Source organism: Equus caballus, chromosome 4 (assembly GCF_041296265.1).
Source record: "Equus caballus isolate H_3958 breed thoroughbred chromosome 4, TB-T2T, whole genome shotgun sequence".
Taxonomy (NCBI): domain Eukaryota; kingdom Metazoa; phylum Chordata; class Mammalia; order Perissodactyla; family Equidae; genus Equus; species Equus caballus.
Window position 1 is genome coordinate 40198316 of NC_091687.1, and position 14789 is coordinate 40213104.

At 35.9% G+C, this 14789-nt stretch overlaps 1 protein-coding gene across 3 annotated transcripts in view; it reads left to right on the plus strand.

The window, feature by feature from the left end:
• The window catches only part of ANKIB1 (ankyrin repeat and IBR domain containing 1), a 134375-nt gene that overhangs the window by 44642 nt on the left and 74944 nt on the right, over positions 1-14789 (plus strand). For all 3 annotated transcript variants that reach the window (XM_023639183.2, XM_023639184.2, XM_070265662.1), the window contains exons 2-3: positions 1971-2249; positions 12444-12744. In XM_023639183.2, coding sequence (XP_023494951.1) covers positions 2062-2249; positions 12444-12744 — 489 coding nt within the window. In that variant the 5' untranslated portion in view covers positions 1971-2061. The remainder of the gene's footprint in view (positions 1-1970; positions 2250-12443; positions 12745-14789) is intronic.

The window sequence follows — 14789 nt, forward strand, 5'->3', positions numbered from 1 at the left end:
CAAGCTCAGTTATAACCATTTAGCTGGAGGGATCTAGGAGCTTTTTATGCAGTGATGTGCACCCACTGAAATCACCTAAGGAGCTTAAATACAAATGCCTGGGTTCCACCCCCTGGAGACTGATTTAATTGGTCTGAGATGTAGCTCAGCCAGTGGGACTCTGAAGTTCTCCCCGTTATTATGGCCAAGGTTGAGAGCCTCTGTTTTACAGGAAGCTTAACTCTTTTGTTTTTCAGTCCTTTAATTTGTAATCTGTTGAAACTGTTACTACCCTGTACAAAACTTGTGTTGAACAAGTACATATTATTTTCAACTGTTTTTTTAAAGCTATATTTTAATGTCCAGCCTGCCAGTGAGTTAATTGGATAACATGATAGACTCTTGTATTCTGCTTCCAAGTTTTCCTCCCTCTAGTCTGTCTTCCATACTGTCACAACAGTTAATTTCCTAAAGCATAAAGTAGTTATGACACTGCCCTGCATAAGAGCCTTTAATTATCCATTCTTTCCATGTTAAAGTATAAGTTTCTTAGTCTGGCCCCAACCTATTTTCAGTTTTATGGCCTGTTAGTCCAACACTAGAGACTCTGAACTCCATCTGTGCTCACCATTCCTTGAATAGGCCTTTTACTTCATACCTACCTTTGCATATGCTGTTTGCCTTGTCACTAATTTTGATCATAGTTCAAGAATAGATTCAGAAACATTAGGATGGAATGAAACTAGCATTTATTGAGCACATTAGCCAAAGAATGTGGTAGGTACGTTGAATAAAGTAGCACTGATAATCCTCACAGCCATCCCTAAGAAATGGTCATTTTCCTTTACTGTACAGATAGGAACCTGAGGCTTTTTTTTTCCTGAGGAAGATTGGCCCTGACCTAACATCTGTTGCCAATCTTCCTCTTTTTGCTTGAGGAAGATTGGCACTGAGCTAACGTCTGTGCCAGTTTTCCTCTGTTTTGTATGTGGGTCGCCGCCACAGCATGACTGCCTACGAGTGGTCTAGGTCCGCACCTGGGAACCAAACCCAGGCCACTGAAGCAGCGGGTGCTGAACTTAACCACTAGGCCACTAAGCTGGTGCCATGGAACCTGAGGCTTTTGAAGGATAAATAACTTGCTCAAAATTACACAGCTAGTGTAGGCAAATATGACATTTCAAACTCCAGGTCCAGTGATTGTTTCCGTGTCCTTCCTCTGCCACCCACCTCACATTGCTTCAGTAGTAAATGCCCATATGATAATTATCATAACCTCTTTCCAAACATAATATGCATAAACATTTGATGTTTTCAGCCTTGTTTTGAATTCTCTTTAGTAGAAGGAAATAAATTTAATGGTCTTAAGGTAGAATAATCACTATTTCCATTGTTCTGTGTATAATCAGTTATAATCAGTTTTATCAGTTTGCTGTGACTATCTGATTAATCAGTGAGTTGTGTAGTCCTATATATTTACATTTGAAAAATCTTGCTCTGGTGTCCTTGTAAGTACTGAGCAGTTTCACTTTTCTTTTACTATAATTTAACACCTATTCTGCAGTTTTTATTTGAGCAAAATTTCCTACATTTATCACTACCCCAAACTGGCTGAGTCAGATTTATACATAATTTATACAGAGATTTAAGTGTATTCAACCGTAAAATTCAGTGAAGCTCATTTCCTGTCCGTGTGAAGAGGAAAATTGAAAAGCCCATATATGTAAATAACTTTTATAGTACAAAGTGCAGCCTGTGATTTCTTAACAGTCTCTGTGCAGGGAGATGTTACAGTTTAACAAGAAGTTAATGGGCAATGTTAAAAATTTGAGATGTTTTGGCTATTAAGATAAATTTGGTAAAATGTTATATAGTTGATCCCCTTAAATATGCTTCCTAGATGTTATTAGTGTTCCTAGACATTGTTTCTTTAGGTTACGGCTTCATAATTATTGCTTTACAATCTAATTTGGTAATTTTTCCTCCATTAGAATGTGAAACATGTTGCAGTAGCATTCAAGAAGTGGCTGAAGGGGGAAGGAAAAAAGTGCCACTGTCTATCAGAAAAAAACAAAACAAAACATGGGAAATACAACCACCAAATTCCGTAAAGCTCTCATCAATGGTGATGAAAACCTGGCCTGCCAAATATATGAAAACAACCCTCAGCTAAAAGAATCCCTTGATCCAAATACATCTTATGGGGAGCCCTACCAGCACAACACTCCGTTACACTACGCTGCCAGACATGGAATGAATAAGATATTAAGGTAAGTATTGCTGTCAAACAGTATAACAAATTAGTGAAAAGGGAAAAAAACCCTGATCTTTGAAAATATACTTAGATATGTGCATGTTACATGGTATTGTGGTGAATTAAACTTAGCAAAACTGAATATGCCTAAATTATTAAGTATGATTTTTTAATTATGCCTAAATTAGACCAAAAGTTTTAATAATGAGATTGGTTCACGTATTCTTGTTGCTGTAAACGTATTTTGATCCTAAGTTTCATAGTATGAATTTTAGATAATAGTATAGTATTTAATTTACAACATTTTGATTCTAGAAAAGTACTTGTTAGCTAACAAGAAGTTTCAGGGAGTGGAGCCTACAGCAAAGTTCTAAACTCTGATTAGCTAGTTTAAATTGAAAAACAAATGTTTTTGCCTTATCTAGTCATGATCAGGTTTGGGTTTCTCTTAATGGGGTTCAGTTACCTGAAAAGACTTTTCTAAAAGCAAAACATTTACTTAAACTGAAAATACTAAGAAACTTTTAAAAAACCTCTTCAACAAGAAAACATTAGTGACAGTAAATATAGTTATATGAAGATTCTTACCTAATTACATGGGAGTTAAATTTGATCATTGCTAGCTTATAAAAGGAAAGAAGTAAAGGATAGAAAAGTAGTTCTAAACAGATTTAATTTTTAGAAGTAGATTATGCAGCTATGAAAGTCTGATGCTAGAAGAGAAAGAAAGAAACACTTCTTTGCTTACACAGTGAAATATAATTTTTAAATCACTATTCAGAGCTCTTTAGAACTTGACAAAAAACTGAACTGTCAACCTTTTTTATATTTCTTATACAATTGTTGTTCAAATTAAGCTGCTCTTTTTGGTGTTCCTGAAACATGCCGTGTGTGCTATGTTTGCCATGTCCCTGCTGCTCTCTCTACCAGGAGTGTCCCCCTTCCCCACTCCTCTCAGCTTTCTGTCTCATCTAAATCATACCCTTCCTTCAAGGTCCTGTCAAGGCTTTATCTGTCTCCTTAGCCTGTTACAACCGGTAGAAACCTCAATCTTTTTTTTTAACTTCTATGGCTTTTTTTTGTTTGTTGATATTACTTGTATGGTGTACACTATTTCATTATATTTTATAATTTTGTGTATCTTCTCCCTGCCTACCTAAATTACAACTTTTTAAAGGTACCTTCTTTGTACTTTTACCATCTAGCATAGTATCTTACAAAAAGTAAACAGAAGTTTTATAAAATCATTCTGCAAGTAAATATTTTTATGATCAGGATTTGTGAATGAGAAGAATTCCATAAATAATTTAGGTCATCCAGACCCATGACTTTATCAAGTAGGTATTTCTGTAACATTTTAAAAATAAAATAAGTATTTCTTGACTTAAAAATAGGTATTTCTGTAACCTCTCTTTTTTGTATTTATCTTTTATTTTCATTTCTCTAAAAATACCTACGTAAAAGCTACCTCCTACTCATCTTGTTTGAAATTTTATGTTTTTCTTTCCAAAACTGGGTCACCCAATGTTAATGACACTAGCATATTGTGCTGATTTGATAATGGCAAACAGATTGAGAGCTTATTATTTTCTAAGCACTATTAGCAGTGCGCTACATGCATTGTCTAATTTAATCCTCATTACAGTTCTGTGAGGTGGTTCGTTACCTTCATTTTAGAGAAAACTGAGACACAGAAAGGGAAGCAACTTGTCAGAACTCTGCAGCCTGTAAGTGGCAAAGCTAATTGCCCAGGGGAGGACTGACAGCTTTAGGCTTTTAACCACTGAGCTGTACAGCTTCTTATCTCTACAGTCAGATAAATTTATGTGTCACAGCTACTTAAGCCACTTATTAGCAAGGCAAGTTACTTAGTCAATCTGGTTTCCTTATCTATAAACTAGGTATCTATCGCATAGAATTTGTGGGACAATTACATTAATTAGTGTGCCTATTATGCTGCCTAGCATACAATATATACTCAGTAACGTTACTACTTCTCACCTCTGTAACCCTAAATATCTTCAGATCATCCCTGACTTAATCTTCTCCTTTATCTAACCTGTTACTAACAGAGTTCACTAAGTCTTATCTCTTGGTTTTACTTCTTTCCATTCCCAAGCGTATTTCACTCTTATCAACCCCTGCTCCCAAATGGAAAATATCTGACTCCTAAATGTGCTTTTTGCAAATCTTTTGCTGTTCTATTCTCATGTCCAGATTAATCTTGCTGAAGTATAGCCTTTTTAGTGTTCTTTCTTTCATGAGAAACCTATAACAATACCCTATTGTATGCATTATTCTGTTTGGCTTTCAAAGCTCTCTTTACACAGCTCTCATTCTACCCAGTTAGGGGAATCTCTCCTTACTCTCTAACATGATCTTATCAGTCAAACTGGTTGATTAACTTCCCTGTTGCTTTCCCCACATTTAGAAATGCCACTCCCTTAGCTTTATTGTTGTTGCTCCTTGATTCTCAGATGTCTTCTCTCTTTTCTAATTCCCTGTCCTTTAAATCCTAACTTGGTTTCTGCCTTTTTTATGAATTCATTCTCAAGTACTGTGACCTACAGTATTCTTCCTGACATTTCTACAACTTAGATTTTAAACTGTCCTATCATTATTAAACTCATCTCCTCATTACTAGATTGTAAATATCATAAATGCAATGCTGGACACTTGCAAATGTTCTCAGTAGATTAACTATTGATTGCTTAAATCAATGAAGGCTTTCTTAATTTAAGTTGAACATTTTCAGTAACATTAAAAACTGTTGCTTTTGCCTCCTAATATTGAACACTCCAATAATATTTAGTATCAGGTTTTGTTATATGATTAATTAAAAATTGCTTGCAATACCGAGTAAAATGTATTTATATATTAATGTTACTAAGGTAGTATGTATATTTTAACATAAAAGAAACCGAGTAGCAAAATATTTTTTAACCATTTATAGTTTAGTTTATAAATAAACTTTATAAAATTGGAAAACACCATATAAGAAGGTTACCTAGTCCAGTGATTCCTTAAGTATGTTCTGAGGACTCCTGGATCCTGAGATTCTTTCAGGGGGTACATGAGGTTGAACTATGTTTATACTAACACTAAGATGTTATTTGCCTTTTTCACTGTGTTGACATTTGCAGTGATAGTGAAAAAACTGGAGGATACAACTACTGACGCCTTTATATGAATCAAGGTGGTGGCACCAAACTTTACTAATAATCATTGTATTTGTCACTGCCAGGCACTTGCAGTTTAAAAAAAAAAGAAAGCCAATTTCACTTAAAAATATTCTTGACAAAGCAGTAAAAATTATTAGTTTTAATTAATCTCCATCCTTGGGTACACATCTTTTTAATATTGTTTGTGACAAATGGAAAGAATGCATGAAGCACTTCTGCCATTGGTGTGGTATGGTGATAGCTTTGAAGAGGAGCACTTGTACTATTGTTTGAGTTGTGAATTGAACCACTTACTTTTCCTGAAACACCATTTTAAACTAACCACAGCAAAAAAAATGGTTATTCAGACTGGGATACTTGGCAAACATTTTCTTGAAAATGAATTAAGTGAGCATATGAATCAAGGAAAAATTGACGGTATTTGTTGCTAATGATAAAATTTGAGCTTTCAAGTGAATATTAGGATGTTGGAAAACTCGTATTCACTGCCTTCAGCTTGGCAGCTGCCTAATACTTAGAGACTTTTCTGATAAGATTGGTGGTGATATAACCTAATGTGATTTTTTTTTAATACTGTATAATGAAATGTGACAACATCTAGATCTGTGTTACTCAGTGAATCAGTATTTTTCAGAAGATCAGAATTTGATTTTTAAAAATTATGCCTGGGTAAAAGATTTATTCAAATTAGAAGGTAGACCAATGGATTTTAATGTAGTAGAATACAAAAAGTTCATTGATATAATTTCAGATTCTATGTTGCAACTAATGTTTAAGAAATGACCACTTGTTGAATTTTTGGTATAATATCAAATATGAATATTCACAATTATCTGAAAAGGGTATTTTATTATCATATAAAGGCTGGATTTTCTAATAAAAAAGACAATTTTCTTCATATATGTGAACAAAAACAACATATCACAACAGATTGAATGCTTTGAGAATCCATCTGTCTTCTATTAGCCAGACATTAGAAGAAATTTGTAAACATGTAAAACAAAGCCATTCTTCTCACTTAATTTGTTTTAAATATAGGTATTTTTCATTTTAAAATGTTGCAAGTGTTTAATATGTAATGGGGTTTTTTTTAATGAATAAACATTTTTAAAATTTGTTTTAATTTTTAATATGGTAAGTATCAGTATATGTAACCCACGTAAACAAAAGCTCTTAGGAATCTTCAGTAATTTTTAAAGTTGTAAAAGGGTCCTGTGAGCAAAAAGTTTAAGAATTACTGATCTGGTCTTATGTTCCTTGTTCCTCTAAGCAGGAATATGTCTGTCTGTCACCATCTTATGGTTATCGTTCTACTGAATGAGAATTTAAAGACCCACAGAAACGGTGACTGTATATTCTCTTTTAGTTACAGTTTGGACTACCATTATGATATATGAATACCAATATTTATACTTATATTTTTACTTTATACTTGACTTTTGACTTCAGCCTAAAGTGTTTGGGCATTTTCTTTTTTTTTCCTTAATTGTTTGGAGATCAATGGCTCATAACTTCTTTATTAAAGCCCTTAAAACCCTATACTAAACCCAGAAATTACTGTATTCCTCTTCTTTCCTAAGAATAAGCAACTCTAATTTCTTTAATTTGTGTATTCTTTTGTTTTTTAAAAATTTACTTAGTGCTTAGAAAATCACAAATAAAATTATTATTTTAACTGATTACTTGCTTTTGGAATTAAGAAACTACTCTTAACACTGTGTCATGTAGAATAAGGATAAATGGCATTTACTCATCAGTATTAAGTAAAATAGCAACTCTATTTTAACTATTTGTGTTTTAGATAGCTTCAGATATTTCACTGAATTTAACCTTGCTAAACTTTCTACCAAGTTGAAGGCCATTATTTTCTCATGCTGCCTCATGTAATCTGGGGTACCTCCCTGCTAGTTTCAGTATAGACACTGGCTCAGCTTGCCTAGATTCCTAATACATGACATATGTGGGTAGACCAAGGTAGATACACCTAGTCAAGGACCTCGTAGCCATGAAGTAAAGCACTCATTTGGAATAAGACCTTGGTTTTTATCCTTGTTTCCTTTAGCTTTCTGGTACCTGCTGCAGCAGCCATAACTTTCGTCTCTTCTTAGGGACAGTACTATAGTTAAAGAAGAGTAGTTGACAGTTTAGCAGCTAGTTTGCATCCATATCTCTCTGAACCAAATGCTGTGTGTTTACATTATACTACGTTACAGGGCCTCTTTGATGGGAAACTAAATCCATAGTCATAAATAGCTATTACTTAATGTAGCAAAAAGACTGCTAGACTTGAAATTCAGTGTGTTCTAGTTTGGGTATGCAATTCATTAGTTGTATCTTCTTGGGAAAGTCATGTATAAAATAGAGATTATAATACTTATTCCTTAGATTTTACAGAATAGCTTCTTTTGCTTATTTGGAAATAAAAGGGGCCTGTCTTTTGGTATAAATAAAATATAAAATCTTTATTAGAGCATATATTAATTGCAGGCTTTGAGAATTAAAATAGAATTTCCAATTATTGATTTCTGTTTTTTGACTCTTTTATATTTCAGGAGTTATTAAGTTCTTTTAAGTGGATTGAAATTCAGTCCTCTCCCAACTCCTCTTGCGTGCAAACCCCGTAGGGCAGGGACTTAATCTGTTTTCTTCACAGTATGCCTAACTTCTGGAATAGTACCTGACGAATAACAACTGCTCAATAAATATTTGTTGCATGATAGAGAAGATTGAAAACGAACTGAAGGTGTATGTACATGTTATTAACTGAGAATAAGAGTGTTATGGCAACAAATTGAGGCTCTGGGAGAGAAGACTTCTTTTGAAGGGAGCCCAGTTGAATGTGAGATGATGGTGGAATATGCAAGAGAAAGGGGCCTATAAGAAGTTAGGATATGGTGTAGAGGTCTGATTAGAAGGATAAATGTGATTGCACAGAATTTTATAGAATCTGAATTAATTTTAATAATTTCTTCCTAAATTAAATTTTCAAAGAAATGATTTTTCTTTGTTGTTAATAATAATATGTCTCAGAAGAGGTTTTAATCTTGAACACATTTTTAGAGTATGGTTTTAATTTTAGTTATCCGTTATAATCCACTGTAATTCAACCATTATGAACACAGGGAAATATGACTGGGAATTTTATCATCAGTTGTTGACGTAGGGAAAATATTTATTTTCACTTTTTTTAACTAATTAGCAAGATGATGATTATGTAAATATATAAAACTACCCATGTTCTGCCTCCCTTAAACAGCTGTTAGAATTATTCTCTTCCCTTCTAGTTTTAGCTATAAACATTCATAGATAGACTTTTTAATGACTTTATTATAATTTTCTATTATATAGATATACCATGATTTATGTTTCCCATTTCTCCTATAACCAGAGATTTAAGTGATTCCAAATTTTTCTATTCAAACTAACACCATTTATTGATTGTCACTGTTTTTATAGATTTTTCTTTTAAGTTATTTCCCTTAGGATAAATTCCCAGGAGTAGGTTTACTGGGTCAAAGGGTAGGAACCATATATATTAGTTGTTAATGAGCTATTATGTAACTTGCCCAAAATTACACAGCTGAAAAGTGACAGAACTAGGATTGGAGCCTGGCATCCTATACGAGATGCCATGTTCTTGGCTGCTGGCTTGAGAGATCTAGAGTGCTGTCTTAGGAGATCTCCACTGCCATGTCACTGATCTAGATCATAAAAGCAATATGGATTCAGTTTATCAAAATTATACCAAGAATTTGCTAGTCTCTGACACTTCACTGGGGATTCAAGAAAGAACAGGATTGGGAGGGGGGGCACCAACAGGATGGTGTAGTGGTTAAGTTCAGCGTGCTCCACTTTGGTGGCTCAGGTTTACCAGTTCGAATCCCAGGCACAGACCCACACCATTCATCAAGCCATGCTGTGGTGGCAGCCCACATACAAAATAGAGGAAGATGGGCACAGATGTTAGCTCAGGGCCACTCTTCCTCAAGCAAAAAGAGGAAGATTGGCAATAGATGTTAGCTCAGGGCCACCCTTCCTCACCAAAACAAAAAAAAAGATAGGACAGGATATACACCCTGCCTTGGAAGCCTATAGCGAAGTGGGAGAAGGGAACAGATATGTAAGAAAGTAACTATGCTCAATCTAATGAGTTAGTATATAATTAGGATGCTATATGAAGACAAAGAAGGGAGTGACCAAACTGAACTGGCAGAGGAAACCTGGTGTAAAGAGGTTTCTAAATAGGATTGGGTTTGTGTAGATAGTCTGGGTCAGTTCCTAGAAAACCAAATTACAGAGCAATCAATGAAGAGCCTACACATGTTCTGCAGGGATCAGAAGGCAATAAAGGTTATGTGGGACAGTAGAGAAAATATGCACGGTTAGGGCTTTCTGAGCAAATTTTACTGAAACTTGGGACCCGAGTTAAAAAACAAGCTTTGAAAGCTAAACTATGACTGAATAGAGATTGAGAACTCAGGAGTCCCAGGAGATAATATGTTTACATTTCAAGAGGAGTGAAGAGTGGATGAGACTTGAGACTATGAAGACATTCCATAAATTCTAAAATACAGAGATGCTAGTGTTTTCTTCCCCCTAAGAGACCTATTTTACATTCCAAAGGGTAAGAACCTGGGATTTTCTCTTCGGACAATTTGTTTACACTCTCGGGAGTAGGTTCTTCCCCCCACCCTCCCCACCCCCGCCTCCCCCTGGCATGTCTCCAGAGGTGGGGAGGTCTGTTATACCAGCCTCCCAGAGTCTTATTTTTGGGCTTCCTTGCTATATCAACTTTCTATTGCTGCAATAACAAATTACCACAAGCTTAGTAACTTAAAAACAACACAAATTTATTATCTTAAAGTTCTGGAGGTCAAAAACCTGAAATGGTTCCACTGGACTAAACTCAAGATTTTGATAGGGCTGCATTCCTTCTGAAGGCTTTAGGGTAGAATCCCTTCCCTTTCCCAGATTCCAAATTCTGCCTGCGTTTCTTGGCTTGTGGCCCCTTCCTCCACCTTTAAAGGCCACAGCAGTCTCTCTCTGACTCTGACCCTTCTGTCTTCCTCTTGTAAGGACTCATGATTACATTGGGCCCACCTGGATAATCCAGGATAATTTCCCCATGTCAAGAACCTTAATTTAATCACATCAGCAAAGTCCGTTTTACCACATAAGGTAAGGTATTCATAGGTTCCAGGTATTAAGACATGGACCTCTTTGGGGCAGGGGCATTATTCTGCCTACCACACTCTCCTACAGTGAAGACCCCAATACATAGAGGATGACGTCTGATCTGGCTCTGCTTGCATTACCCCAGTGGGAAGTTGGGATATGAGGAACGGCATGATTATTATAAGTAATGGTAATTCATTTCTTTCTGCTCCAGAGACTTCATGTCTACTTTCAGGACAATTCAAATAAATGTAGATGCTAAAACCTAATAGGTTGGTTTTGAATGACTGTACTGCTGAGCTCTCTAGAGTCTTGAATGATAAAAAAAAGGAAAGATCCACAATTGTTCTAAAAATTCTCTGGAACCTTCTATTGCCTTAGGACCTGTTCCTCAGTCTTTTTCTCATAAGAGCTTTCCAGCTTGGCTAACTCATTCAAATTGAAGAGTCTGTGCTAGTTCCTCTCAGGTCAGTATTTGCTGTCAGAGCTGTGTGTTCTAAGCTGAAATTAACCTAGGAGCAATCCAGATGTAACTAGGGTTTAGGGTTTGGCTCTGCTTTCTTCCTACTGCTGTTCTGAACGTAGACATAGGAGTGCTAATGATATCAGCCCTCCACGGTAAATATAGGCACTCATCTTCAGATATGGGACTTGTATGCCCATTTCATAGTGTATTTGTATGTTTTCTAGTATAGGGTGACTGTATTATAGTGGGGTGTTTTCCAACTCATTTTCCAATATCCTATTATAGTGACTGAATTGCTCAACTATTCATCCTATGACCCTAGCTCAAGGATATATTAGGAGCTGGGCACAAACCTCAGATCTGCATTTGGCAGTAGTTAAGGCAGCTCACCTAGACCTATCATTGGTAAAGGCTACCACCTTGGAATTAGATATTGGTCTTCTAGAACTAACCACAGCTTACTCCCCTCAAAAAGTATTAGACTGTGGAGGGGCTGGCTCCGTGGCCGAGTGCTTAAGTTTGCACACTCTGCCTCAGCGGCCCAGGGTCTCGCCGGTTCGGATCCTGGGTGCAGACGTGGCACCACTCATCAGGCCTTGTGAGTCGGCGTCCCCCATGCCACAACTAGAAGGACCCACAACTAAAAACATATGCAGCTGTATACTGGGGGGATTTGGGGAGAAAAAAGCAGGAAAAAAGAAAAAGAAGATTGGCAACAGTTGTTAGCTCAGGTGCCAATCTTTAAAAAAATAAAAAAGTGTTATACTGTGTAAATATATGCCTTGTTATTTCAAAGGCTAGCCAATGACTTTTAGTAGAGGAAATTTTCCTAGATTTAAAATTTAGTCCCAGACTCATGCATTACTTGCTGTGCTTATTAATTGTCACCATCCTTATCAAATAAATATGTGTTTAAGAGAAACAGGGCAGAGCAATAAAGAAAAAAGAAAACAGTTGGTGTGGAATGTTTAAGAATGTACTCTAAGCATTTATGTTATTGACATGTTAGTCTCTAAGTTGGGCTCTAGTCTAGCCCTTTGTGTGTCTTTCCTTCCTCCTCCCTTCGTTTTCTCCTGTCTTCCTTTTTCTTCACTTTGCCTTCATTCTCCCTTCCCTTCCCTTTCTTTTCCCTTACTATCCCTTCTTCTCTAATCTTATTAGCAAATACTATAGATATTCAACTTTGTTTTTCTTAGTAATACTATTCTAGAATGGAGTTTTTTATAACTGTAGGAATTATTCATTCAACCTATTGTGAAGCAATACTTCAGTAGAAAATGGATTGGCAGCTAAGAAGCAGGGTTTTTATTTTTAACTTTTTATTTTCTGTGTATTCTTATTTCAAGGTAGGAAAAACTGGTTTTCATCCTTTCCTTTACCATTTTAGGACTTTTCTCTTTGGTAGAGATGGAAATCCAAATAAACGGAATGTGCACAATGAAACATCTATGCATTTGTTGTGTATGGGGCCTCAAATTATGATATCTGAAGGAGCCCTTCATCCTCGCTTAGCACGCCCTGCAGAAGATGATTCCAGAAGAGCAGATTGTCTACAGATGATATTAAGATGGAAAGGAGCAAAACTTGACCAAGGCGAATATGAGAGAGCAGCTATTGATGCCGTTGATAACAAAAAGAACACACCACTGCACTATGCTGCTGCCTCGGGGATGAGAACCTGCGTAGAGGTAAAGCTTCGTTCTTTTAATATTCTGCATGGTAAAATTTGTGTCTTGGTAATATGTAATAGTCAGTGTTTGTTTTGCTTATATCTTAACAGTTAATTTAACTAGTCATTTTTGTCCCTTTTGTGGTTCTAAAAGAATCTGCACGCCTTTTAAATAAAGTCATTTCCTTGTTTTAGGGAAAGATTAAAGACAAACCCACAGTTAACCAGTCAACCTTGGGAATAAAATGAAATCATGAGCAGTTAAAAATTTGCTAGCACCCTTGAAGATAATAGTTGTCACTTAAACATATACTGAGAGTAACAGTTTTAGCAGGATGTTGTTCCACGTTTCTCCTGAGTTTTAGTAGCCAATTTATAAAATTTATACATATTGGATATAGCAAATGTTAACAAGTGGTACCTATAGCTATGTTATCTAGAATTGATCAGTTCCCTAAGCAAGGGATAAATATTACTCAATACATTTAGTGGAGTCTTTTAAAAAATATTTGGAATTTTAAAATGCTGTTTAATCTGCATTATAGTGCTCCTGAATACTAAGTTTGAATTTTTCCATATGTGTATTTCATGTGTATACATATAACATCTAACAACAGGCTGAGATAAAATCAGCCGTGTAAGATAGGATCTTTTTTTTTTTTTTTTTTAAAGATTTTATTTTTTCCTTTTTCTCCCCAAAGCCCCCCAGTACATAGTTGTATATTCTTCGTTGTGGGTCCTTCTAGTTGTGGCATGTGGGACGCTGCCTCAGCGTGGTTTGATGAGCAGTGCCATGTCCGCACCCAGGATTCGAACCAACGAAACACTGGGCCGCTTGCAGCGGAGCGCGCGAACTTAACCACTCGGCCACGGGGCCAGCCCCAAGATAGGATCTTAACTAGCTAAGAAATCATTACTCTTTATAGTATCATCACTGCTATACATACAACAGAACAGACTTGTCTCAGCTACATTCATGCCAATCCATATGTAATTCATAGTTCTTCTGTGTAGATGTATTTAAGTATAAGTGAGGAGCATTATAGATTGAATCACAGAGTATCTACGTTACCAAAAATGTAGACCTTTATTTGTAAAGCATTGATCTAATCAGATTAAAATATATATCTGAAACTTTAGTATTTCTTTAATGTTATTCATGTATATATACTTTATACTTCTGAATTGATAAACATACCAAAAATGTGAATGCCCTTCATTTACTTATGTTAAGAGATTACAGCCATTTGTGTTTCTTTCGTATATCTGAAGTCTCAATTCTTTGCACTTCTAGAACCCTTCTGATCTTATATTTTGTTTACAGCTATTATTCATGATACTTATTAATCTTTTAAAGTCTTTGTCATTTCATCTCTTGGGCTTGTGTCACCTTTGCCCACTAGTTAGTTAGCATCAATCATTAACTTGAAACTGTTTTTTTAAGGAATGCTTCTTAACATTGATTCACATTGTGGTGGAAGGATGTCCTAGGATTTCAGGGGGAGGGGAGCTAATGGCAGAATTCCTGAGGCTTTTTACACAAGCCTTTATGTATGTTGTTTCATGCCCACCTCCTGCGAGAGAATCCCTGCTGCAGTGACTCACCAGTATTGATGGGACTGCATCATATTTCTCAAGCGAGTTAGCATAGAAAATAGCTTACTTTTGATAGTAGTAATAATGCTCTTAAATTGCTGCTTTAATAGCTTCCAGAATTTTTCTATAAGCATTGTAGGAGAAGAGGTAGTCAGTCATGTGATATGCTGCAGAAAGGTAAAGGAATTAGAAGACTGAGAAAGGCTTTTGGATTTGAAAGGTATTAATAACTTTTAGGAATATTGTTTTAGTGAAATGGTAAGGGTAGAAGTCAGATTGTTGGGAGTAATTGAGTCATTTGCTGAGGAAGTGGAGCGGCAGAGGGTGTCAGTCACTAATTTGAGAAATGTGGCTGAGAAAGAAAGGAAAGTATTAGGAAAGTAACTAGGACAACAGAACCCCAGTACCAGGAGCCACTGGAAAGGCAGAGTGAAGGTGGAGAGAGTGCTCAAGGTCTAACAGGAAACA